Source organism: Vicia villosa, unplaced genomic scaffold (assembly GCF_029867415.1).
Source record: "Vicia villosa cultivar HV-30 ecotype Madison, WI unplaced genomic scaffold, Vvil1.0 ctg.000941F_1_1, whole genome shotgun sequence".
NCBI lineage: Eukaryota > Viridiplantae > Streptophyta > Magnoliopsida > Fabales > Fabaceae > Vicia > Vicia villosa.
In genome coordinates this window covers 215,943-242,948 of record NW_026705423.1, presented here as the reverse complement: position 1 = coordinate 242,948, position 27,006 = coordinate 215,943, and the positions used below count along the sequence as shown (strand labels likewise).

General features: G+C 33.0%; 5 protein-coding genes across 9 annotated transcripts; 3 read left to right on the top strand and 2 right to left on the bottom strand.

The window, feature by feature from the left end:
• The first annotated feature begins 1,008 nt into the window (after positions 1-1,008).
• Positions 1,009-4,526, top strand: LOC131632474 (ATP-dependent 6-phosphofructokinase 7-like). Of its 4 annotated transcripts, none has more exons than XM_058903222.1 (14): positions 1,009-1,067; positions 1,156-1,200; positions 1,373-1,508; positions 1,641-1,687; positions 1,855-1,894; positions 2,002-2,064; positions 2,144-2,281; positions 2,371-2,583; positions 2,768-2,836; positions 2,923-3,052; positions 3,186-3,454; positions 3,535-3,583; positions 3,670-3,824; positions 4,118-4,526. In XM_058903222.1, exons 3-14 carry the CDS (start codon positions 1,425-1,427, stop codon positions 4,241-4,243), a joined length of 1,383 nt encoding a protein of 460 aa, XP_058759205.1. In that variant the 5' UTR covers positions 1,009-1,067; positions 1,156-1,200; positions 1,373-1,424; the 3' UTR covers positions 4,244-4,526. The 4 variants fall into 4 exon arrangements, with proteins under 4 accessions (XP_058759205.1, XP_058759204.1, XP_058759206.1 ...); XM_058903221.1 differs by having other exon boundaries at positions 1,024-1,067; positions 1,156-1,222; XM_058903223.1 differs by having other exon boundaries at positions 1,044-1,063.
• LOC131632473 (uncharacterized) lies at positions 4,273-11,729 on the bottom strand. 2 transcript variants are annotated; one of them, XM_058903217.1, is made up of 15 exons: positions 10,992-11,729; positions 10,692-10,747; positions 9,887-9,945; positions 9,710-9,787; positions 9,466-9,546; positions 9,144-9,251; positions 8,991-9,053; positions 8,560-8,640; positions 7,955-8,020; positions 7,342-7,497; positions 6,492-6,581; positions 6,255-6,293; positions 5,549-5,631; positions 5,289-5,361; positions 4,273-4,659 (listed from the first exon to the last, which is right to left on the bottom strand). In XM_058903217.1, exons 1-15 carry the CDS (start codon positions 11,591-11,593, stop codon positions 4,492-4,494), a joined length of 1,803 nt encoding a protein of 600 aa, XP_058759200.1. In that variant the 5' UTR covers positions 11,594-11,729; the 3' UTR covers positions 4,273-4,491. The 2 variants fall into 2 exon arrangements, with proteins under 2 accessions (XP_058759200.1, XP_058759202.1); XM_058903219.1 differs by having other exon boundaries at positions 6,261-6,293.
• Positions 11,730-16,084: 4,355 nt separating this feature from the next.
• Positions 16,085-18,172, top strand: LOC131632432 (protein CHUP1, chloroplastic-like). Its single transcript, XM_058903171.1, has 3 exons — positions 16,085-16,222; positions 16,389-16,558; positions 16,638-18,172. Exons 2-3 carry the CDS (start codon positions 16,450-16,452, stop codon positions 18,062-18,064), a joined length of 1,536 nt encoding a protein of 511 aa, XP_058759154.1. The 5' UTR covers positions 16,085-16,222; positions 16,389-16,449; the 3' UTR covers positions 18,065-18,172.
• A 2,279-nt stretch (positions 18,173-20,451) lies between these two features.
• On the top strand, positions 20,452-22,392 carry LOC131632449 (protein CHUP1, chloroplastic-like). The gene is made up of 3 exons (XM_058903194.1): positions 20,452-20,557; positions 20,660-20,681; positions 20,918-22,392. Exons 1-3 carry the CDS (start codon positions 20,452-20,454, stop codon positions 22,269-22,271), a joined length of 1,482 nt encoding a protein of 493 aa, XP_058759177.1. The 3' UTR covers positions 22,272-22,392.
• Positions 22,393-22,417: 25 nt separating this feature from the next.
• LOC131632436 (GDSL esterase/lipase APG-like) lies at positions 22,418-24,105 on the bottom strand. The gene is made up of 5 exons (XM_058903177.1): positions 23,846-24,105; positions 23,546-23,676; positions 23,235-23,468; positions 22,894-23,149; positions 22,418-22,799 (listed from the first exon to the last, which is right to left on the bottom strand). The coding sequence occupies exons 1-5, from the start codon at positions 24,102-24,104 to the stop codon at positions 22,603-22,605; spliced, it is 1,077 nt and encodes a 358-aa protein (XP_058759160.1). The 5' UTR covers position 24,105; the 3' UTR covers positions 22,418-22,602.
• Between the last annotated feature and the right edge of the window lie 2,901 nt (positions 24,106-27,006).

Here is a 27,006-nt window from a genome sequence, read left to right as displayed (position 1 = left end):
AGATCAATTTTGACATCTTATAACATAAACATACATTATTGAAAATTAAAACATTAGATGAGATCGCAAATTTTTCAAAAAATTATATTTCAAAAATAATTTAAAATAACTTCAAAATTAAGTGATTTTTTAAAATTTTGATATCTAAATTTTGTTTCAATAAAATGATAAAATATCTAAAATAACATTTTAAAAATTATTACTCAACCCAAATTTTTATTTGAAATTTTATGAAAAAAAAGTTTATAAATTTTTTTTAAATAAAATTATGTAACACTATAATTTTTTTTTAAAAAAAAGACAAAATAAAGGGGCCCATTATCACTCTACAAAATTATTTAAAATTGTTGTCTCTAATTAACTGTACATATTTTTATTAACTTTAAACTGTTATTTTTCATTATTATTATTATTATTAAATGCTGATTAAATTATGTTTAAAATAAAATAAAAAATTATTAATATATTCAACAAGAATAGAAAGAAGAAAAAATGAAAGCATGTGAGTGGTGGGGCGCAACACTTTCTTTGAGTGTGATGGCTGAACAATGCTTGATGCAAAAATGAAGAAAGAAACAATGACCATGAAAAAGGAAAATTGGTAATACACTTAAAAATAACTAAATGGTTGCTTTCTTTTGCATATAACACATTTGGTTAGGGTGACGGTTTAGGCCAATGAACCTTATGGCACCTATAAAGTATAAACTATTGAAAATTGAGCATACAAAGAAAAAGTGAAAGTGATAACGCAATATTCTCAAAATGGAACAAAGAAACAAAGACATTTTTTCTTGCAATATTTTTTTTATAAAAAAAAGCAATAACAAACATAAAGTTTTCATCTGTGATTAGTTTTTAAAATAAGTTGTCCCTATAAACCATTGATAATTTGTTGGCTTTTCAACTTAATTAAAGGTTAAACCTCCTTATGATGTTAGTAATAAATCAAAGGAATAATTTTATGAACAAATACTTTTGTGAAAAAGTTTAAGAAAAAATCATGCATGATAAATGTTAATCGAGTAAAATGAATGTAAATTGTTGGTTCAGAGTTATCTATGTAGGTAGAAATTATTTATATTAATGTATTAATATAAAAAAAATAGTTGACATTTTTAAATAAATAATAATAATAATTTAATTATCATTCAGATTTCAGTCAACAATTTTAGCTATGGAAATTCAGTTGGTCCCAATGTAAAACCCGCCACATGATTCAGTTAATTAAGTATTGTTTTATTTCATACGGCAATAACTATGCCTCTTTAATATATATATATATATATATATATATATATATATATATATATATATATATATATATATATATATATATATATATATTTACATGTGAGTGTGTTTTTGGTAGGAAAAGTAAAGATAGTTGAAGAACTGGGTGAAAACTACGGAAAAAGAACACCATGCTAGATTCTGCAACTTCCTATGTCTCTGACTCCACACTTGAGGATGTTCCTCACTTGTCTGATTACATCCCTGATCTCCCTGTATGTTGTTCTAACTCTTTTTCTTTTTCATCACTGATTCTAATCATGTTTGGTTTAATTCTCTCATAAATCTTTGTTGTTTGAATGGATATATATGTTCATGATTTTTTCTGCTTCTGGTTGATCATGCAGACATATCCTGACCCATTACAAGATAATCCTTCCTATGCAGTTGTCAAGTATGTGATCAATTTCATTCAAATCATTTGCTTAGCCTTATTTTGTGTGATTACCATTTCAGTGATGATTTTATAGTAACACATGTCCATAAACTGTTTTCAATCAATTTCCTACCTTAATTGGAAAGTTTGATTCAATGATTAACCTGTTTAATTCATGTTTGCAGACAATATTATGTGAATACGGATGATACTGTGGCGCAGCAGGTAAGTCGTTTTGTAACATTCGGTTCTGTTTCTCATCCTCTACACAATTCTACTATTCTTTCAGTGTTTCTGAGTCAATAATTCGAATCTGTTTCCTTTTTTTATAGATAGTAGTTCATAAAAATAGTCCAGGAGGGACCCTTTTTCGACGCGCTGGACCTGCTCAAAAGGTTAATTTGTCTTTTTTCGTTTGATCGAAATTAAAACATCGCCTTGCACATAATATAATATGAAGTGAATGTATTACAGGTGTATTTTGATTCAAGGGAAGTGTATGCTTGTATTGTTACATGTGGTGGTCTTTGTCCTGGTTTAAATACAGTGATAAGAGAATTAGTTTGTGGATTATACCATATGTATGGAGTGCACAAAGTTTTGGGAATAGAGGTATGCATAATTTATATGACAGTGCTCAATTTTCTAGGTTTTGTTTCATGAAAAGTTGATCTAGATTGTAATGGTTTGGTTTAATGTAGGGAGGATATAGAGGTTTTTACTCGAGAAATACAATTCCTTTAACACCAAAGATTGTCAATGATATCCACAAACGCGGTGGAACCATTTTGAAGACATCGTATGGAGGACATGACACTTCAAAGATTGTTGACAGCATTCAGGATCGAGGCATTAATCAGGTTTATATACTTGGAGGATTCGGAACTCAAAATGAAGCAGCTTTGATCTTTGAGGTAGTGATTAATTGATGTAGTTTGATTGATTTTTATAATCTATTATGGGAATGGATTGGTTAGACTCAAGTGGTTAACGAGTTTTATTATGGTCGAATCGATAGAAACATTTGAGTTCGATCTCTAACTGAAACAATTATCTGTCAAACTTTACTTACATCACAAAATTTGGTTATGTACTCAGGAAATTAGAAGACGAGGATTGAAAGTTGCGGTGGTTGGAATTCCGAAAACTATTGATAATGATATCCCTGTAAGGATGCTTTTCCGTCATATGTAAAAGTTCTATATTCCTGTTATGCAATTATACTGAAAAATGTTGTTCTGTATCTGAATCAGGTTATTGACAAGTCAATTGGTTTTGACACTGCTGTTGAAGAGGCACAAAGAGCTATTAATTCTGCTCATGTTGAAGCAGAGAGTGCTGAGAATGGAATCGGTGTTGTGAAGTTAATGGGGCGTTGCAGTGGTAAGCTTCATTCATTCTTATGCAGGATCACAGTTCAATTCCGGTTCAACCAGTTGAGCGGGACTGTTCAGCTTGGTTTTTTGAACACTGTTCAGAACTCATGGTTAGTTGTTATGGTGGCATATTGATGCAGGATTTATAGCCATGTATGCAACTCTTGCGAGCCGAGATGTGGACTGTTGTTTGATTCCAGAATCACCCTTTTACCTTGAAGGACCAGGAGGAGTATTGGAGTTCATTGAGAAAAGATTGAGAGAACAAGGACACATGGTTATAGTAATAGCTGAAGGTGCAGGTCAGGAGCTAATTCTTCCTAGTGACAAATCTAATAAGAACAGGCCAGATGCTGCTTCAGATGACTTGTTTCATGATGTTGGCCTTTGGTTATCTCTGAAAATTAAGGTAAGAAATCTCAAAGTTTTCCCTTACTGTAGAAGTTTCTTCGTTTTTGTTTTACATTAAAATGTTTGTTTCTACTGTAGGATCACTTTGCAAGAAATAAGAAAATGACTATAAATCTGAAGTATATTGGTGAGTTCTTTATTTGGAGCTGTATTTGAATTATTAATTAAAGAACAAAATGCAGTGAATAAAAGTGAAGACAAATTGTGTTGCAGATCCTACTTACATGATTCGTGCTATTCCAAGTAATGCATCTGATAATGTGTTTTGCACCTTACTTGCTCAAAGTGCCGTTCATGGTGCAATGGCGGGATACACAGGTTTCACAGTTGGACCAGTTAATGGCAGAAATTGCTACATTCCATTTCATGTAAGTTACTGTGACTCTTTACTATCACATTAACATGGTTTTAACTATCAGTTACATGCAATCGCACGATTAAGCTTAGGCTACAAATTGTAGCTTTTCACATGCCACCACATCTAGTCAGTTAAGACTAACAGTGAGTTTGATGAAATAGCAGATACTTCCTTTATTTCAATTGAACAACATATTTGACACTTTTTCTCCACCATGCTTCATTTTTGCTTTGAATAGGAGCCATTGCATCGGTGTTATATCATTCGTTTACCATAAGTGAAAATGTTATTTTGTATGTGCAGCTTATAAATGAGGGACAGAAGAGAGTTGTGATAACAGACCGGATGTGGGCAAGGTTGCTGTCCTCCACCCACCAGCCCAGTTTTGTGAATCCTCAACAACACACAGAAGAAGCAAAAGCAGGATGAACAGAACACATATCAGAAGTAGATGGAAGTGTGTTAAGTCCTAGTTAAAAATTATAATAATGCCATTAAAATGGCAAGTTACTTTAGCAAATTTAATGCTTGTAACATCAAATTACATAATTGACACAAGACAACCAAAACTATAGGTATATCTATATTTACAAACTTCGGAAAGTGTCAAATTGTACATCTTACAAAACAAAGAGAGATCTGCACAACATTAGCAGCTTGTTTTAATTTAATTTTCTTTATCTGCTGAATACGACATTGATAAACTCCTTCAGATTCTTGCAACCTACTATTTTAATATTTTCTAGACCTTCAGTTCCTAAAGCTTTTACTGCTTGCTTTGGTACTACACAGGTTTTGTAACCCAACTTTGCCAATGCGTGTACTCTTTTGTCGATTCTAGGAACCTGCATCATTAAATAATCAAATAACCAGACTAAGGCTCAATAAAATAAATATATAAACAAAAGAAAGTGTTACAATTTGGCTTGAAACAAAAAATGGTTCTAAAAGCACGAAAACTCGCCACATCTAAAATTCCTCTGTTTAAACAGATCCAATGTATGCTTCCCAGTAGTTATTTCCTCTTATTAGTTTTTCGTATGCGAAAAAAGATTTGTAAAGTATTTTTTGGAACCAGGTTTAGCCTTTAGCAGTAATTTGTAAAGTATTTTTCGGAACCAGGTTTAGCCTTTAGCAGTAATTTGTAAAATATTTTTCGGAACCAGGTTTAGCCTTTAGCAGTAATTTGTAATGTATTTTTCGGAACCAGGTTTAGCCTTTAGCAGTAATTTGTAATGTATTTTTCGGAACCAGGTTTAGCCTTTAGCAATAATTTGGTCCACAGTTATATCACAACCTCTGATGCACAGTGAAGGTGATGCAGTAAAATACTTGACTTAGCCGTATCACACTCTCACATCATTAAACCCTATAGTATAAATATCAGATATAATATTGAGGACATGGAACTTGTCTTTATAATTAAATATTATAGTAGCGACCGAACATCTAATAACAGCAAGAACAAGCTCACCGTGCGAAGCTCTCCGCTAAGACCAATTTCACCAATGAATGCAATGCCCTTTGGAATAGGGTACTCCAAGAAACTGGAACAAAAAAAAAAAAACACCATAACTAAATGAAACAGTAGATATAGAATATTATATTGGAAAAGAAGGCGTGCATGTAATAGTCCTAGTAAACTTATGTTCCAGATAAGGAGTTTGAAAGATAAACCATAACCCCCTCAATCTACATACTACAGTACCATTTCAAACAAATTAGAATACCGACCTGCTGCAAATTGCAGCTGCTATTGCAAGATCTCCAGCAGTCTCAGTCAATGTCAATCCACTAACAACATTCAAATGCACAGACTGTTGTACAAAGAAAACACAAGGAAATACAATGTAAGAACAAGAATACAAATATAAAAAGAAAATATATTCCCACCAGTTATATTTTAAGCATTAAAGAGACATGAACATGGCAGATAGTTACTTTAGAAGATAAAAAGTTTGAAGAATGCCTTTTTTTGGATTGAATGTTGAATTGAATGTTGCGGGTGCAGAATTTGTATTATTGTATGTTATAGTGCAAATTTATGTTAAGAACCCAGAAACGGAACAGTAGAAAATCAACAACAAATGGAATAATATGAAAGAGGGGAACTGATTGTTTATTAAGATGTCAACGAAAAACTACAGAGGGAATACGACCCTGATTCTGACCGGAGCTCAGCTCCTATAGAGAAGCTACTGCCTATTCATACCTAACTGCTAATTCCTCAATATACTCTCTCAACCTCACCTCCATTCCTTATACTGCGGAACAGTTACAATCAATTGCTCACCCAAGTCCCCCTAACAGAAATAGTAGGACCCAAATAGGTTTCACTTAATCGGAGGTTGCAATGAAGGCTGCAATAAGGCGGCTAGAGGCGGATCACAATGAGGGTGAAATTTCCAACAGAATAAATCAAATTCATTAATTAACTTACACTTACAGGGATATGAAGACCTGCTTGCTTTATAAGAACCTGCAGATTAAGGAACAGAGAAATAATCAATGCAGAACTGAACAAGTTCCAATGCAGCAGCTTATATTTTAAACAAGAAAATCAATATCCCCTCAATTATTCCTTTCGTAAATTTTTTCATTGATAAGTGAAAAAATACTAACCATAGAGTACAGTGTCCAGGCAATAAAAGATTAAAAATAAAAAACAATAACTTACACATTTGATCATGTTAGCTCTATTTGAGTCAACTCCATTAACCACTTTTGAAGTTGACCCTGCCACCGGGGATTGAGAAAGGCAGAGTGCCTGCAAAGTAAATTTGAAAAGAAAAAAAAATTGAAAATTAGTCTTAGTAATTTCTTTAAAGGAGAACCTCAGAGAAGAAATAATATTATATGCAGAGATAGTTACATAATCACAAATTCAGAGTAAGGTTTCTACAAAGGCCTTGCTACCATATACGGAAGCCAAGCTTCTAGTACAGATAAGTTCTGACACAGGCCTGTGATGTATCCACAACTAATGGCAAGGGTGGTAGTGATATGATGATAGTCACGTCTCGTGAGAAAATTGTCCAATAAAGAACAAAATCCCTAGAGAACTTGACATCTACCTTGGTCACGTCTCGTGAGAAAATTGTCCAATAAAGAACAAAATCCCTAGAGAACTTGACCTCTTATTGCTTTTTGTATAACTATACATCAACCCCGTAAATCACTAAGATGCTTGAGATGATAAAAACTTAAACTTTCTTAACAGATGATTTTAAAATATTACAGCATAGAACAAGAAATTCTAAAGATTTTGCCTATAAATTATTTTAAATAAGATAAGGTTTTATTGTAACATAAATAGTAGGCCACTTAATGCTATAAAACTCCCACCACGGAAAGCTTCGTGGAAGAGTCAAACCCATAGCGGGTCTAGTATAAGTAGCCTTGCATTGAGTTTGCAAGAGCCTGAATTTATGACTCGCACCCTTGACATCGTCACATGACAACAACTCAAACCATTATGCCAAAAATCATCACCATTGTTTTTTATACAATGATAATTAAAAAATTACCTGAACTTCAATTATGAAAGTTCTTGAACCATCCATGATTACGGTAAAAGCTAACCCAACTAAAACATCTGAATCAGGGTCTTGTTCAGTGAGAAACATTTCAGTGGCATTGGAAACAGCCTGAAATCCTGATTCTGACATCTCAAAAACTCCAAGCTGTTTACAAAAATCAAAGACAAGACAGATCAAACATCAATTTTCTCATATAATCCTGATTAAAGAAAAGAAAAGAAATCGAAGCATAAATGCTGTTAACAAATTGTCATAATATTACATAAAGAGTAATTGTTTACGCGGTTTCTTTTCCTTTTTTTTTTTTTTGAGAGCAACTTGGAAAAGTTTGACATGTAAAATCCTTTAAAATAAATGTTATTTTAAGTTTCAGTCCCCTACACAAGTTGATATATACACATTCTCAAAATTATTAAGCATCATAAAAAATATTAATACACATATACTATAAGAATAGAGCAACAAATCCATGCTATTACACACGCTGTACAGATATCAAGAGTATTACGAATAGACAGTTTTTCACAAATCTTAATATAAACAGTGTAGTAATTATCAGTAATTGTTCCTTAATTGAATGGAAACTAGTCCTGGCATATACCTCATCAGTGGATCCAAACCGGTTTTTCACAGCGCGGAGCATTCGATATGAAGTGAACCTCTCACCCTATACATTAATTATAAGCAATTAGAAAGGAGAAAATGGTAATGACATCCAAGAATCAAACTATAAGAAACATACACGTAAAATGCAATGCCTTATAAGCAAAGCTGTCAGATTTTAGTTTAAATATCATAAAAACAAATATCAATTATTTTAAAAAAAAAAACCATTGGAGAAGTTCCACTATATATCACCATCTTTCAACTCATTATGATTGTGACTTTTTTGTTATGTCTTCTAATATTATTTCATCACTGTTTGAGGAAGTTGGCATCAAAATTGCAAAGACAGAATTTAAAAAGGGATCTTTATAAAAGATAACAATAGTCTTCTTTGAACATCACCAGGGATATTTCTCCCATATTATAATGCAATTTAGCAAAAATTTGTTGAAACTCATCTAAACTGAAAATAAGTGACCCTTATTAAATTTTCATTATCTGAATCTGAATGTGTCATGATAAAACTATAATAATAGCCTCATAGGCACAAATCATCTGCATTGACTACCCAAAGAAAGATGAATGTAACAAGGTACCAACTTCCAAGTACAAGACAACATCAACAATATGCTCCAGAACACGAGGCCCGGCTATCTCTCCAGATTTTGTTACATGCCCAATCTGAAACATGGAATGAAAAAGTAAAAAAAAAAATCAAAAGATTATCAAGAATGCTACTAACAAATATAAAGGCCATATTGTATTGAGATACATGCCCACGGAAAAATTATAAATGAAGTACAGACAAGCAACTCCAATCACATGACCTGGCTCTTTTAGACTCACAGAAAAACATTTCAACTTTTACCATACTAGCACATTTGAATTGATGTTGATGATTTAGGGGATTAAATCTTTGGTAGGTCAAGATGGAAATGTCCACTATTGTCTTTAAAAAAAGTTGATATGACGCAAAACAAGACACTATGTAAATAAATACAATCATAAGATTGATAGAGGCTATTGCTCACCAAAAGTACTGGGATGTTAGTCGTTTTAGCAAATCGCATCAAAGCTGAAGTACATTCTTTCACCTGCCACACACGCATACAAAGTCATGCACCAATAACCAGCATATTTCACTGAGAAACTAAAAGGTAAATTAAATAAGGTAGATTCAGAACCTGCATAATCCCTCCAGCACTCCCTACTATTCCTTTCAAATAAACAGTTTGTATTGAATCAACAACCAGAGCTCGAATGGGGAGAGACTGAGCTATCCTTAATATGTCCTGACACCATGTAAAATGAGCAATAAAAAAGAAGACAATTATTGAGACTTCTTTACATCATGCTCCATGCCGGTCAATTACAGAACAACATTATATGGGAGCAAACTCCTATATACTGCAAGATAATAACTTTATGATAAAAATATGAGTTAAAATGAGTAAAAAAGCAAGAAAATGCCACATCAAACCAATTAAACAGAATACATGAGAATACCTCAATATCAGTACTTGAATACAAATAAATATCAGATTTAATCCCAAGGCGATTTGCTCTATGACCAATTTGCTGAAGGCTCTGAAAATGATGAAACAGAAATACACACTAAGTCAGAGTGCCATAGTCCTAAAAGAATGTTAGAGATCAAAGTCTAAACTATATTATCCACCTTTAACATCCATGAAGTAAATGACTATTGCTATTCGCAATGCAAAATACATGAGGGTTATTAAAAGCAAACCTCTTCACCAGAGACATATACAACTGGACAGGCCTCGCCATCACTGCCATTGCCTCCTTCTGCTATCAATGATGCCATCTTCCAATTCAATATTGCAAATAAACCAAGCATTAAAGACAGTTTACAAATCCATTGAAAGAAGATTGATCATCAGAGTTTTGAAAAAAGAATGCATACCTGCAACAATAGTGTACTCTTCCCAACACCGGGATCACCACTAACTAAATTCAAAGAGCCTTCAAAACCACGATAGTATATTAATTACCCATGAAAAAAAATTCATTATGTGCCAAAACATCAAATAAACTTGAATTAAGGAAGATATTACAGCTTCTCGAACAGGCAGCTGGAAGCATTTTTATACAACAACAGCCAAGTGTTACGCCACTAAATAGGATCAGCTTCATGGATCAAATGGCGTCATAATATTTTGCTATATATCATATATCTATCAAACTCATTAATCTTTATGTCTTTCTTAATAATTTCTTTTAAGTCTTCCTTAGCCTCTAGCGATTTAATTACCCTCCAAGTGACATACTCTCATTTCTACATAATCTACAAGTCTTCCCTCCACATACCCAAACCACCTAAGTCTGGCTACCACTATCTTTTCTACTATAGTAGCTACCCCAACTTTCTCTCTAATGCAGTCATTATTAATCCTATCTTGTCTAATCTTCCAAACATTCAACGCATCATTATCATCTCTGCTAAGCTTATTAAATCCTCGTGTTGGTTTTTTACCGGCCAACACTTTGTCCCATACAATATAGCTGGTCTTACGGATGGAAGCATTTTTATGAAAAGTCAAATATCATGCTGATTGAGAAGAAGGGAAAAAGGAACAGAAACAGTGTTCCAATAATGATCCATTCATTAAGATCACACCAAATGCAGTAACTCTTTAATATTAGTCCTACCCAAAAAAACAGACAAACATAGTTAAGGAAAAACGGCAAACAAAAAAATTGGACCGAACCTGGTACAAGACCACCGCCGAGCACAATAGAAACTTCATCTCCAAAAGGGCCAGACCTGATTACAGCGAGAACTAATGAGGCATAGTATTATAATCAAGTCCAACTCATGTACTCTACTATTTTCCGAAGATTACATGGTTAATAAATACTCGCATAATCCTCAAGATTAGTCCATCAAAATTCCAATCAACTCTAAATAAAAGCACCAAATAGCAATCAACCACTTAATGATCTAAAACCCACAGAACTCCAAATATTCAACACAACACCATTATACAAATAAAAAAAACAAAACTTACAAAGGAAATCGCCAACCCTTCTCAGTGAATCCACTATTAACTTCACTCAATTTAACCGGTTGCAACTGATCAGCCCTCTGCGGTAGCCAAGTTCTCATTGCATCTTCTGAAACCGATAAACCACTTCTAAGCTTACTACTATCAACACCATCACTAACTTTCGCTTCATGAAACTCCTTCATTGTCCCAACCATGTTACAAGAAGGACAAGTCCCCCACCATTGTCCTGCAGTATACCCACAATCATAACAAACCCACTGAGTTTTCACCTTCCCAGTACTTCTCTTCGCCGCCGTCGTCCTCGTCCTAACTATGGTTCTATTCTTCAAATTCATCATGTTCCCATTTTCACTCTCACTTGGTTTTTCATCCTCGGTTTCTTCATCTTCATCACTGTGATCGCTGATTCTTTGTTTCGCAACTACGTTGCCGTATATACTCCAACTATTGGTGGACTGGTTTCTAGTATTGGAATGTAGGGTTTCAGTGTCTTCTGGTGTTGAAGAAGAGTTTGAGAAAGGAGATGAAAAGGCGCATTTGGGGTTGAGGAAACGGTGGCGCTTGTGGATGTGGTGGATGAAGATTGTTCTGAGGAGTTTCATGGTGATGTTGGTGTTTGATACTTGTGATGGAAGAAACAGAATTTGAAACTGTTATGTTTGTCAGTTTTGCATAAACCCTTTACTCCGAATTTCTAGGGTTTATGGGACTCATGTCAAGGAACATGGATGGAGCCGGTATAGTTCAAATTTTGTAGTTGTTACTTGTAACAATTTTAAAATATTATTATTCTCCACACAAAAAAAGTTTGTTCTATTTTATTTTATTTTTAAAATTAAAAATATCTCAACGATTTGTTTCTCAATAAATATGTTTTGATTTCATATTTTTAATAGATTCGATGCATGTGAAATAATACTTTCGGAGTGTTTGAATTGATGAATGAAATAGAGTTATATATAATTAGATTTTATTGTTTGAATTTATAAATGATGGATTGAGCAAAATGAAATATGATGGAATTCATTTCGTTATATTTTATATAATGCTTCAATTTTTATTCTCCCGATTTGAGGTTTGTAAGAGCGAAATGCTTTACGTGAGAGATCGGGTGACAGACCTGGATACCTCAATTATAAAGGAAATTTTTTTTCTCTTTTATTTGGTTTTAATGTGCCAATGCATTTGCAAAATTCATAGAACAATATCCTCTCGTATTCAATTTCCACGAAAAACAAATCATATTCTTTCAACCATGATTTTATGTCTTAATTCCTTAGTCAAGTCAATGTCCACCAAAACTCTGACATAGTGACCAAATGATCTATCAAACAAAGACTTGCTGGAAGTTGAGTTAATGCAAATTGGGTTGTCAAGGCTGCTTGCAATGACAAAAACGATCTTGGACTTCTAATATTCTTGATATATGTGAAAAAGAGTCTCTCTTGAATTTTGATGAATACAAATACATCAACAAAAGAAGAAAAAGAGAAAGTCAACAATCATGAATAAAGAAGAAAAAGATGAAGACAACAATCAATCATGATAAAGCGGCAAAGATCAACATTGATCGAAGTTAAGATTGTCTTTAATTCTTTATCTTTGATATATCACCAATCATCGTATATATCACATAAAAGCTCAAAAAATATTATTCAAACTTAAGCTAAAATATTTTCATAGTTAACACGTCAAAAAGTTGTTTTCAAGTGTAAAAAGATAATTTTAATGCTGCCATGAAAGCGTTATTCGAATACCACCTTCTTGTTTTGAATACTAGTGCACTTTTTAATAAAACAGAATGTAATGTATGTAAATCATTGTAAAACATCACGAAACCATTTAAAACTTATGCATCCATTTATAGAGATTTTTAAAGTGTATATAAAATATCATACACTAGAAAACGATAAATTTTATTGAATTAGACATCCACCTGTGCAATGTACGAATAAATTTTATCGAATTAATAACGAAATATTAATTTAAAAAAGTATAAATATATTTATAAGTTTTTTATTAAAAAAATTATTTAAAAAATTAATTATTTAAATCTTATGAAAATTAATATATTTTTAACATAATTAAAAAATTAATTAATTAATAATAATTGTCAAATGTAAATGCTAGTGTCTTTATATATTGTATAGCAATATAGACAAAACAAATTCATAAATCAAATTTTTATAAATCAATATATTTATAAGAATAAATTTTAAATTAATAATTACATGATTTAGAATAGCAACTCTTATTCTTTAAATTTAAAATTTAGAAATTTAAAAAATTGAAATCGACATTTGATATGTGATGTTTAAGGCTTAGGGATACATTAGAGCGTTGTTTTTAACAAACCCTCTTAAAGTACCGTCTATTAAAGAGGTCTTTTGGTCTCCCCCTTCCCTTTGAACTGAATCAAGTGCAATGTTGATGGAGCTTCCACCAACACCATGGTAAGTTGTGGTGCCATATTCAACAATAAAAGAGTTGAGTTTTTTTAGTGCTTTAACGGAATCGATAGGCCATGAGTCAGCTTTCTTTGTAGAGATTTTTGGGGTCTTTCGTGTCAGAGTTTGCTCATCACTTGTAGATGCACAATTTATGACCCGAGGCAAATTTAATGCTTGATGTAGTGACCTTTAAGAACAAAACCATCATCCCTTTGAGCTTGAGAAACCGATGGACAAAATGTGCACCTCATGCTATATTTATGCACCTCATTGTTACACACATCTTCCGGGAAGGAAAATTTTGCAATAGATGCCTTAGCAAACTATGGTCTTAGTCTTCATTGCCTTCATTATCGATCTATTACTCCAACTTTTGTCCGATTCCACATTATAAAAAGATAAGTTTGGAATGTCAAGCTATAGGTTCAAAGCTTTCTAGAGGGTTTGGTTCCCTCTCACCCTCTTTTTGTTCTCCTATTTTGTTTCTATATATTTTGAGGGAAAATGCTTACTATTAAAAAAAATGAAAATAAAAAAAGGCAAGAATAATCTTAACCATTTATTATCACCACTATCCCATGATTCCAATTAAATAGAAAATTTAATTTTAAATAAATTAAAAATTCTACTATAAAATAATGACATATTACATTCTTGCATTTCTTCCTTAATTTCTTTCGTAATAAATAACACTACTCTATTTTGAGTGGCTCAATTTGACCCACTTGATTTTAAGTTAACTATATATTTGAGTTTAACACAAATTATGACAAGTTTTTAGTAAACATGATCGCCACTTAAATTGATGCAGTGGAGTTCTAACACCCACGTTTTTAATTTAATTATTAATTTATATATAAAAAAGAATTTTTTTTAATTATAATTAATTAGAAAAGTTTTACTAATTAAAATTATTATGATAAATTTTGATTAAAATTAAAATTAAGTGTAGTTATGAGATTGAAAAGAGTATTTAAGTTTATAGGGGATGAGCGAATCAATAATATCACTAAATTAGTAAACATCTAGAAAATTATCATGTTTTTATCGTGATATTTTTGCTTTGAAAATCTTAAGAATATAAAAATAAAAAATAAAAATAACAAGAATGAAAAACAAAAACCAAAAACAAAATACTAAAATAATAACTATGGTAGTATGAAAAATTAGAAAGAAGATGCTACTTTGTAGAACATATAATATTAATAAATTTAAAAATTAAAAAAAATAAATATAAAAATTTACAAAAATAAAAATTTAGTGTAATAAATAAATATATGAGATTCTTAGCAGGAAGAGCCCAATCTCTTGGGAGAAAGTTTGTAAACCAAGAAGTAAAGGGGGGCTCAACATCACGACCATAGGGGTTTGGAATCAAGTTTACCTCCTCAAGTTACTTTGGAACATCTGTGCTAAAACTAATAGCCTGTGGGTGAGGTAAATCCACACTTACTACTTGCGAAAAAAAGGTGTGATAACTGTCAAAGCCATACCTAATGATTCATGGTTATTCCGCTTGATCTTAAAGCAAAGGGAAACCATTGTGAACTTGCAGGCCCTCTGGGACACTATGCTACAATAGGTGAAGTTCAATGGTAGGAAAGTGTACCTCAGTTTGATACCTGATACCCCCGAAGATGCCTTGGAGCAGCCTGATTATACGCAACACTGTCAGGCCAATGGCTGTTATAGTCATGTGGATGGTCTGTCATGGTAAGCTTGCCACAAAAGTTAGGCTTCAGAGGTTTGGAATGGTGGCTAACACTAAATGTGTCTGCTGCACGAAGGAAGAAACAATAACTCATATGTTCTTTAAGTGCTGGGAACTTAGGCAGATATGGATCAAAATTCTGAATTGGCTTAGGATCCAACATTATCCACAAGACTTGAATGCTGAATTCAAGTGGATTATGCAGCGTACTTCGTGGCAAGGGGTGGGTGGCAGAATTGATGAAATTGGCCATAATTGAGACACTTTATGAGATTTGGAAATGGAGAAACGAGAAGTGCTTTGGGCAAAATGTACATAATAGAAACATAGATGAAATGACTATTGAGATGATAGTTTATAGAGGGTGAACTAGTCACTTGCTTAGACCGCATATAGCTAATTTCATGTTACCTTAAGCTATAGGTTTTGAAGTTAGGTTCTTTTTTTTTGGAGGATTGGATCCAAGCGATCACCTTGTATTAACGATTTTTTTGAATTAATATAATTTCTTGATTAAAAAAATATAAATAAATAAATAAATATATGAAATGATTGTTAGTGGGATAAATGATATTAAATAATTAAATAAATAAATAATTATAAAAATTTTCAAAATTATCTTAAATATGTAAATTTACAAAAGTGAGCAATTAATGGGACAAATAATAATAAATAATTAAATATTAAAAATATTAATTAATGGAATAAATAATATTAAATAAATAATAAATAAATATAAAAAATTATAATATTATCCTTAAATATATTGTCAAAATTGTTAAAAATATATGATGTCCTTTGACCTTTGTTAATAAAATAATTTTTTATATAAAATGTATAAATAAAATAATTAACTTTAAAATTTAAAAAATATAATGTCTATAATTAGTGAGCGAATTCAAGAGATTAAAAAGGAATCCTTGGTAAATTGAGTTTCTCCTGATTTCAAATTATTTAGTCAACACAACAACTACATTTTAAAGATTCGTTTGTACTTGTTTTGGTCTCAGCAAAAAGAAAGAGACAAATACCCTTTTTGTCTTTTCGGTTTTCATGGACACGAACCTCAGGTACTTTTCTTCTTTACTCACTTTTGTTTCTTTCGTAACTAGTTTTTTGAATTCAATTCTTTGTATTGAAAATCATTCGAAAGTCGCTTTTGTTATTTCGATGCTTTCTGATTTTGTATAAGCTGTATGAATTGTTCCTAATCAATGTTGGTTATGAACTTGTTAGGTTTCTAGGTATGACTCAGTTAAGAGTTTAATGATAGTGATGAAAGATTAGATTGAATTTGATGATGATCAAGAAGGAGAAGGGTGTGAAACCTGTTTTAGTGAATATTGGTTTGGCTTTTGGGTTTTCTGTAGCTGGATTTCTATGCTCACGCCTCAGAATCAATCAAGGTTTTGTGTCCTTTCAATTTCATCATGAATCTAACTGTTCAAGTTATTGTTTTGTTAAATGTAATGGTGTTTTTCTCAGGTCATGAAGTTAATTTAGGACGAGACGTTGATGCAACATGCTCCGACGGATTGAGTAGTGAGAATTCTTCTAATGCTCTTACGAATAGCAGTAAACAAAATGGTGATAAAGATGAGTTCCTCCTACCTGAATTTGACGAACTCGTTAAGGAGGTAGAGTTTGAAGTAGAGGCGCGGAAGTTAAAAGTAGAATCTTCTATAACATATGAAGGTATTGATAAGGATGAGTATGAGCAAGAGATACATCGACTCAAGAACATGGTTAGAATGCTTCAAGACAAGGAACAAAATCTTGAGGTTCAATTACTTGAGTACTATGGTCTTAAAGAGCAGGAAACGGTTGTGATGGAGCTCGAAAATAGATTGAAGATAACTAATATGCAGGTTGAGATGTTCAATCTCAAGGCTAAAAGCTTACAGTCTGAGAATCGGAAATTAAGGGAACAGGTTGCTGATCATGCAAATGTGCTGGCTGAGCTTGACGCAGCAAAAGCAAAAATCGAACTGCTCAATAAGGAAATTAGGCGTGAAGCTGACCAGAATAAAGAGCGGATCGTTAGTCTTCAGCAAAGAGTAGCCAAGTTGCAAGACCAAGATTGCAAAGATGCTGCTTGTGATGAGGACATCAAAATTAAGCTGCAAAAGTTAGAGGCGCTTGAGTCTGAAGTAGAAGAGTTGAGGGAATCTAATTCAAGATTGCAGATAGAGAATTCTGACTTAACTAGAAGATTCGATTCCACACAGATCCTTGCTAATGATGCGAATCAAGAAAGTGAGCGTCTTAGAAAAGAAAATGAGGACTTGTTGAAGCAAATTGAGCAAATACAATCTGATCGACGTTCAGATATTGAAGAATTATTGTACGCGCGGTGGGTAAATGCTCGTTTACGACAAGAGCTGCAGAATCATCAGCCTCTACACAATAAAACGGTTGCAAATGACTTAAGTAAAAGCTTAAACCCTACCTCTGAGATTGAAGCCAAGAAACTAACACGTGAATATGCTGATACTAATGGACTAGGGAGTACTGTGGATATTGATTTAAATCACCGGTCCTCCTCACAATCTTCTTCTATTACTGACTCTGGAGAGTATGATCATTTTTCTTCTGGAACTAACGCTAAAAGTCAGAACAAGTTTTTTGGCAAGCTTAGAAGACTGATATTAGGAAAGGATAGACACCATCGTCATAGTCAGGTTTCATCTGGATATCAAGAAAACAGCAATGCTCAACGGCGGAGTACATCAACCGACATTGACGGTAGAATTTCCTTTGATAGGAGATATTCAAGTTTTGACGGAGAAGGTTCCTTCTCCGACTTTTTAGGCTTAGAGAAGTCTGATTTGGAGAAATATGCAGAAGCGCTAGAAGATTCTACTGCGAATGATAAACATAAAAAACGAGGAAGATCAACATCATTTAGTTAGTTTGTTTTAGCTGATGGTCAATATGCATGGATTTAACCTTTTCTGACTTATTTTGTATTACCGAAGAATGTGTTTTCTATCATAAGCTTAGAAAATGATTCTTGTCAATACTTACAAATCTACATTTAGTTTACACATAGCTGTGGATAGTGTGGAAGAGGTTTAAGGTTCAAATTTTAGCACCAATATCAAACTTGCTATTGAATTTTGTTAGTAATTAGTTATGTCATAAGATTACATTAGCATCTTTTTAACAAAAAAAGATCAGATAGTAGCCAATATTTCATCCTGAATTCAGAGTTCAATGTTCCTTGATTTGCACAATGGCTAAAATAATGCTGTGTTTCTACGAGATAAGATAGCACAATGTGGATCTTGATTAATTGCCCTTCCAAAATAACCGATGTACCTGAACATGTTGCATAGAAATTTCTAAAATCTTATTTAATATGATGAAGTTTCTCTACACTAGAGAAATACAAAACTTGTATCACTTGCAATTCCATGAATCCTTAACAGATAAGGCTTATGGCTTGTTAAATCAATGCATCAGCTAGAACTAGATTAGCAGGTGTTAGGATATTGGTTTGGGTCTTAGTCCAAACCAAATAAATAGGAGTTAGCTCACTTAATTAGTTTTTATTCTGCAAATAATTAGGAGTGGTTTAGTCAGTTAGTTTTAATCATCCAAATAAATAGGAGTTAGTTTAGTTAGTATTCCCCATATAAATAGGAGTGTATGGGGCAGTAGCTAGTATGGTTATTATTTTCTGATTTTCCTATTAGAGTTAGGGTTTGGGCAGAGAGAGATTCATCTCTCCTCTGAGGAGCATTTGCTCTGGGATTATAGGGATCAGTCTCTGTAATAGTTTTTAATTCAATCAATATTATATTTTCCGTTTATCATAATTTTCGATCCCTATCAGCAGGCTTGTTAAATCAATGCATCTACTATGTCTGCTCCGTCACACCCTTTTTTGCAGGCTTTTGCGAGGTGGGTCAAATTTAAAGTGTCGTACAATATTCAACATATGTCTTGGTTCATATTTTTCTCCAATCCTTATGATCACATATAAGTCCACAATATCTCTTGATTAAGATTATTATTATGGGAGAAGTTTTTCACTAGGGAGCATTGATACATAGTATAAGATTAGACACCTTTGTGAGAGATATACCACTTGTCCACCTAAAACTTAAAGGTGACGTGAATGAGTTCTCTCACTTATAAATATTCAACTCACCACATTCTTATTCAATATGAAACTATTTTTCCACTTACTCACATTTTTACTACTATTCTAACCATAACAAGTTTTTTTAAATCCATGCCCTAGAACAAAATGTCTTTTCAAACAAATCAGAATAATAACTTAAAGTGAAACAACATAAACTCTTTAAGAAAAGAAGAAGTAAGTTGAAGTTGAAGCATGTATGAAGGAGTTAGGATTTAAATAACGGGTGTGGAGAAGAAACTTAAAAGATGCAAATATTTAGGATTTAGAATACATCGGGATGGTAACGTGTCAATATTTTAGGCTCGTACCTTGTAATATATCTGCTCCGCTCCATCCCATTAGTCGCAAGCTTTTGTAGACCCAAATATTAGCATAAAATTTATAATTTTTAAACTTAAAAAGTGTAAGCCCGCAGACCCGTCCCGCGCCCTATGATAATTTTTTTGTGAGATGGATCAAAATTTTAGTCCTAAACTCTTAACTAAATTTGTTTCATTCCATTATTTTACGAGCTTTTCGAAGCGTGACTAAATGGAATGAACATGCTCGTTTGATATCTACGTTATGATTTTGTTTCCGTAACTACTAATTTATTTCCATAATTTTAATTTTAAATATTGATTTGTTTCACTTTTTGCATTATATTTTATGTTTTTGGTACAAATATAATATAATTTTTTAATTTAATGATGTGAAATTTATTAACTTAACAAAAATATTTAAAAATATAATGAGATATTGATTTTGTAAATGAATAATATTAAGAAAATTAAAACTGTAATTTGACGTTTTATTTATTATAAGAATTTTATTATATAAAACACATCAACTATCAATTATAGATGCGAATTGCTCCTGCTAAATATAAATTACTTATAAAAAAAAGTTGAATCATCTATAATAATCTCATTTCACCAACTGAATATATATATTTTTTATAGTAATTAATTTATATATTGAATTCTTAATTTCCTAAATTCATTTTAATAAAAGAATCAAATACATTTTTGTCTTTTCGGTTATATATTTTCCTTACTCATTTTTATTTGTTTCCTAATTAATTTGAATTCACTTTTTTTGATGAATACATATACCTATACTGTTTTGAACTTGATAGTAGTGATGAACAAAGTAATTTTGATCATCATCATGATGAGGAGGAAGAAGCGTGTGAAGCCTATTTTGGTGAACATTGGTTTGGCTTTTGGTTTTACTTTTGCTGGATTTCTCTGCTCACGCCTTAGAATCAATCAAGGTCTTTTTTCTTTTCAATTTCATCCATCATGAATCTAACTATTCATGTTATTGTTTTGTTTAATGTATTTCTCTTCTCAGGTCCTGAATGCACTACTTCCAGTTCCAGCATTGTTGATGAGGAGGTAGTACTTTATTTCCCTACATTTCATTTTTTATAATAATTGTTTGGTTTGTATTTCGAAATTGAAGAATTATAGTAGAAAAGACGGTGCAAAATAGACTTAGGTAGTTTTTACATGGAGAGGAGACGTGTAGATTCTGTGATAAGGAGAGTATATCAGATGGAGAGGAGTTTAGAATTGGGCTATTGAATTTGTACTTCTAAGATGATTTTTTTCATACAATGAAACTAAAATAGGGTTATTGAATTTTCTATATATCAGGAAGAAACACAAACCAACGAGTCGAGGAGTGGAAATTCTCCTATTGGTTTTCTCACTAACACTAAACAAAATGGTGATAGAGTTGAGTTCCTTCTAGCTGAATTTGATGAGATCATTAAGGAGGTGGAGTTCGAAGAAGAGGCGCTGCCGAGGTTAAAAGTAGGATCTTCTAGAGCATATGCATGTCCTGATAAGAATGAGTATGAACAAGAGATACATCAACTCAAGGACATGGTTAGATTGCTTCAAGACAAGGAACAAAATCTCGAGGTTCAGTTACTTGAGTACTATGGTCTTAAAGAGCGAGAAACGGTTTTGATGGAGCTCGAAAATAGATTGAAGATAAGTAATATGCAGGTAGAGATGTTCAATCAGATGGCTAAAAATTTACAGTCCGAGAATCAGGGATTAAGGGAACATGTTGCTGATTATGCAAACGTGCTGGCCGAGCTTGATGCAGCAAAAGCAAAAACCGAGCTGCTCAATAAGGAAATTTGGCGCGAAGCTGAGCAGAGTAAAGAGCAGATTGTGAGTCTTCGACAAAGAGTAGCCAAGTTAGAGGCGCTTGAGTCTGAAGTAGAAGAGTTGAGGAAAACTAGTTCAAAATTGCAGATAGAGAATTCTGACTTAACTAGAAGATTCGATTCTACGCAGATCCTTGCTAATGATGCGATTCAAGAAAACGAGCGTCTTAGAAAAGAAAATGACGACTTGATGAAGCAAATTGAGCAACTACAATCTGATCGACATTCAAATATTGAAGAATTAGTGTACACGCGGTGGATAAATGCTTGTATGCGACAGGAGCTGCAGAATCAACAGCCTCCACACATTAAAACAATTGCAAAGGACCCGAGTAAAAGCTTGAGCCCTACATCTGAGAAGAAATCCAAGCAACTAAAACCTGAATATGCTGATACTAATGGACTAGGGAGTACTGTCGACTTTGATTTAAAGCAATGGTCCTCCTCGCAATCTTCTTCTGTTACCGACTCTGGAGACTATGATCATTTTTCTTCGGTTGATAATTCACCGGCTTCTAGAACTATCGCCTCAAGGCAGAACAAATTTTTCTGCAAGCTTAGAAGATTGATATTGGGAAAGGATAGACATCATCATCATAGTCAAGTTTCATCTAGATATCAAGAAGATAGCGATTCTCAAAAGCTGATTACATCAAGGAGATATTCAAGTTTTGATGGAGAAGGTTCCTTATCCGATTTTTTAGGCATAAAGAAATCTGATTTGGAGAAATATGCAGAAGCTCTAAAAGATTTTAGTGCGAATGATAAACATCAAAGACGAGTAAGATCAACATCATATAGTTAGTTTGTTTTAGCTTATGGTCAATATGCAAGGATTGAACCTTTTCTGATTTATGTTGGATTACAGAATAATGTGTTTTCTATCCTTCGCCAGCGATCATCAATTATTTATAATAATGGTTATATTTTACTTCAGATAATCTCGACATATTTAACTTAGAAAACGGTTTTCATTAGCGAATTGGAGATATGACAGAAAATTAACTTGGTATGTAAACTGAACTGATGTACCGAACATGTTACATCGAAATTTCTAAAATCTTATTTAATACGAAGACGTTTCTCTACACTAGATAAATAACAAACTGTTTCATCACATGCACCTCCATGAGTTCTTAAGTGATGAGGCTTATGCCTTGTTCAATCAATGCATCAGCCAGAACTTGATTAGCAGCTTGTGAAGGATGAACACTGTCCCAAAACACATACTGAGTTGCATTAGAACAAGTTCCTAACGAATGTTGATTGCACAATAAGGTTGTCGTCTCTACTGTCCCAACACCACAGCAGCCTCTCCTTGCCTCCGCGAAACCTATCAGATGTCACAATATACGTTAAAGAATAAGTAGCACTCTTTTACAGAATGAAATCATATCACATGTTATTCTAGTGAAAGCATTTCTTACCGAATTTCGAAGGGGATTGAACAAGTTCATAGAGAGGTTTGTAAATGTTAAAGACAACAATCTTAAGACCAGGAAGCTGCTTTTGGAGTTTCACTGCGGCCGAGTTCATTCTCTTGTTAAATCCTTGTGCATCACTGTTGATTCTTGTGACACAACCTTTCTCATGGAATCCAAATAAAGTTCTTGTAGCAGGTAAGCAACCCAATGGTGGAAGTGAAGTCACTCCAATTTTTCTAGCTCCCAATTTATACAAATCCTATGTTCAAAAACAAAGCACCTTTAATTGTTATAGCATTCTAACGTTTTAATACATAGTGACAAGAAAAGAACAAGTTATATACCTTAACAAAACTTAAGAATGTCTCCACAAGGAATGCAGAATATTGATCAGGAGTAACAACTTTGTTGACTATAGGATTCACATAATAGTTTTGTACAAAGTCACTACTTCCACCACTCAATAAGTACAATGCACCTTTAATAATTGATGCTGCTTTTTTTCTACCAGCTATCTTTGCAAGCTTGCTTTGGTATTCCTTGTAGTATTTTAACTGTTGCGATAACGGAATCGCATGCTGCAAAAAAAATAAACGAGTTAAAAAAAAACGCGAAACCTTTAGCACACGTGTTTGCGATGTTCATAAAAACTTACATTCAAAATGGCAGCCTTTTCATCGTAACCAGATGCAGCCGAAGCGAAATTTGCTCCAATAAGAAGGTTCTTTCCTTTTGCTTGTGGGCTAAGATACGCGGGCGCATAACTCTTAAAACCTAGCGTTTCAGCTACGAAAAGAAACAACGAACGAAAATTATATATCTATATATATATATATATATATATATATATATATATATATATATATATATATATATATATATATATATATATATATATATATATATATGTAACGTTAGTATTACGAGTTTGGTTTTTCGATGTTTATATTCTCACCAGTAATATCAGTAGCTAATTTTCCATTGCAAAACCTTCCAGTAGGTTTATGGTTAGCAAAGTCTCTTCCATAAGGAAGATAGTTAGCTTTGAAAAGAGTATAAAGATAGTCATTGTTCCCAACATCAACAGCAGAGTCACCAAATGTTATGATTGCTGGAACAAGTGTTTCATCATCTTGTGCATTATTCCCCCATGCAAACAACACAAATGCAAACATAACAAAAACTGTTTCTCTACTATTCATATTCATATTCATATTTCTCTGGCTAAGTTTTGAAGGCATTGATCTAATGTGTATTCAAATTTATAAGTTAAGAAAAAAATAATATGGTAGCTGAATAAATGACCCTATTAAATGAAGTAGCCTAAAGTGGTTAAATTTCACTATGCTAAGAGGTTTCCTTTAATATGAAACCATTGGTTTTTTAGCTTTATCATGTGATTTAAGTTTGTAGTATAACACTCTCGTGTCGACATTATATGTTTCATATGCCATGGTGGAGGAAAGTTGTTGGAATTAAGTTGGAAATGTAGCAAGCATTACTCTTGTTCACGAGAGAGGTGTATGTTTATGAAGGTGTGAGTGTTGCATTCAAAGGTTGAGTGAGAAGTTTAATAGAAGTGTTTCATTGAAAAGGGGCATTCAGAAAAATCCCACATCGATAACGAAGTAATGTGATTGTGTTTATAATCTTCTAAGTACCGCAAACCGTTACCTTGTACCATGAATAGATGGGAGTGGGTCTTTGCTTGAAAACTGGGCTCAGGAAAGTCTCTCGGCCCATTCTGTAGAAATATTGGCCTTTTACGAGTAAATATTTGGGGTGGTGTTCATGATATTGAAATCTTCTGTTATACAACAAATCACCTCATCACAGCAGAGACACTTCATTTTTGCCAAAAATATATCCGCATTTCAAGTCTGTATAATGTATATATCCTATTGAAATCCAAATTTCTATCTCCGGAGCAACCCAATAATAGTATTTACACTTACACTCATTGATTGACAGTACTTGGAAGAAACTTTCATAATATTAAATCATACATTGTAAGTCATTGATTAATAAATAAAATAAAATCATTTATAAATCATTCTCACAATAAATCATATACTTATGGCATAACATTATACTATACATTAAGTCAAACAAAATGTTGGTAAATCATACATTAGTCATTCTCGCAAAAATAAATAAATTGAACCATACAAATTTTGAAAATGTTAATATCAAAATACAAATTAAAATATTACTACTAGGTGTATCTAATGTCCATGTTCCTTATACGCCTTCTATACTGCATTGTATGTCGTGTCTTTGCTAAGATTGCTTGTAGAGTGGTCATCTCAGGAATTACTTCTTGAAACTCGCCTCTAGCTATGGTCTCTCTTCAATAGCATCAGAATGGTGACATATTAGCAGTTCATCCACAACATGGTCCACCTCACCTGTTCATCTTATACTATCTCTTGATGAGTTGGTCTAAGGGGATGCATTTTTACATCTAGTGTCATGCAAGGATGAAAACTAAATAAAAACTTTGGATGTATCTGTATACCGCACTCCTTGAACGAGGAGATGACACACTGTGTACATCCTATGACACCAGATGCTCATGGTAGTCCACAAATATCGCATTGATATTTCCGCAGAGGACTGTGGTAGGAGCAGCAACTGTGCGGTCCCTGGTTATACCCTGTAAATACCTAAACTATTGTAATACTCACTAAGGTAAATGTGGATACATAAGTTGAGATCCATAAGCCAACCATATAGAGTACCAGAATATTACCTCCAAGGGACGCATCTGACGATGCTCACCATACAACGTGTAATAGATATCATTCGGCAGGATGCAGACAAGTGCAGCTCCGAACGACTCAGTTGCAGGATTACCCTTGAGAGGTATAATCGAGCAGACACGTGGAAATTCTTAGAGTAGTCTTCAAAATATTTCGCCAGAGAGACGTAGAAAATGTTAGTGGATCCATGCCTAAAAATGATTCAGATAAAATATCAGAAAGTGTGTATCACAAGTAATATGTAATTACTATCAATAAGGATGCAAACAAATTTACCGTAAATAGGCAATTGTTTGTTGTCATCTGTCTTGTCTTCTACTGACTACATTAAGCTAACTTTCATATGTAATGAAGTATATAATATAGACGACGTCAACATAAGTTGCACTTTTATCCACGAATATACACGTGCCAACAAAAACCATGATGTATGACTTAATACACATCCTATATGTTATGCAACCCGTGCATCATCATCTTTAGCATCCATTATTGCATTTAGGTGGTCAACATAATTTGTCATAAGGAAAAAAATTTGGTGTGACATCCTCTGGTGTCATCTATCTCCTCTTGAGCTTTACCCGAATCAGCTCCTAAATATGTCAGTATCATGTTGAGTGCCTCAAGTCTACTAATTATATAGTGATATAATAATCTTCCTGTGATCACAAGATGTAGGAGACATGATACATCATCAAGTGTGATGGTTATCTCACCGATCGAAAGATGAAATTACAATGTCTTTGTGTTTCATATCTCAACAAACTCATACAATAAACCATGGTTAATATAACCGTGTATATGTAAGACATCATAAAACCATAGTTCATCAGGTTGCGACAACTTTGCTACCTTCCTACCACGGTTTATTCATTTCAACATCTCGCAGTACTCCAAAAATATTTAAATTAACAGAAATATTTAAAAGAGTAATTAAAGATTAGTGATACCTATCCCTACCACATGTATCTAATAGCATGGTGTGCATATAGAGGAAGTAGTGAAAGGTCTGAGGGTCCTCCCGAAAAACTATCAAGCACTCCAACATCAGGTACAACAACATGTACTGGATCAACGGGGGCTTTGTAATGAGCCGAAGATACATGAACCCAATAAGACGATGCTCCACCAGCAAATGAAATTTCTCCAAATTTTGGTTGTGAGGATCTATCTTTCTCCCTGTGCACTGAAGCATGTTGGGCCACTATACCATGTCTCAATCTTTGTTGGTCGTTGGTCATTTTTGCGATAGTAAAACAAGAAAATGCACGTCATAATCAAATAAGCGAAAAAATGTATTAATAAACCAAACTAAAAAAGATAACACAAAGCAGATAAATCCGAATTTTGTTAT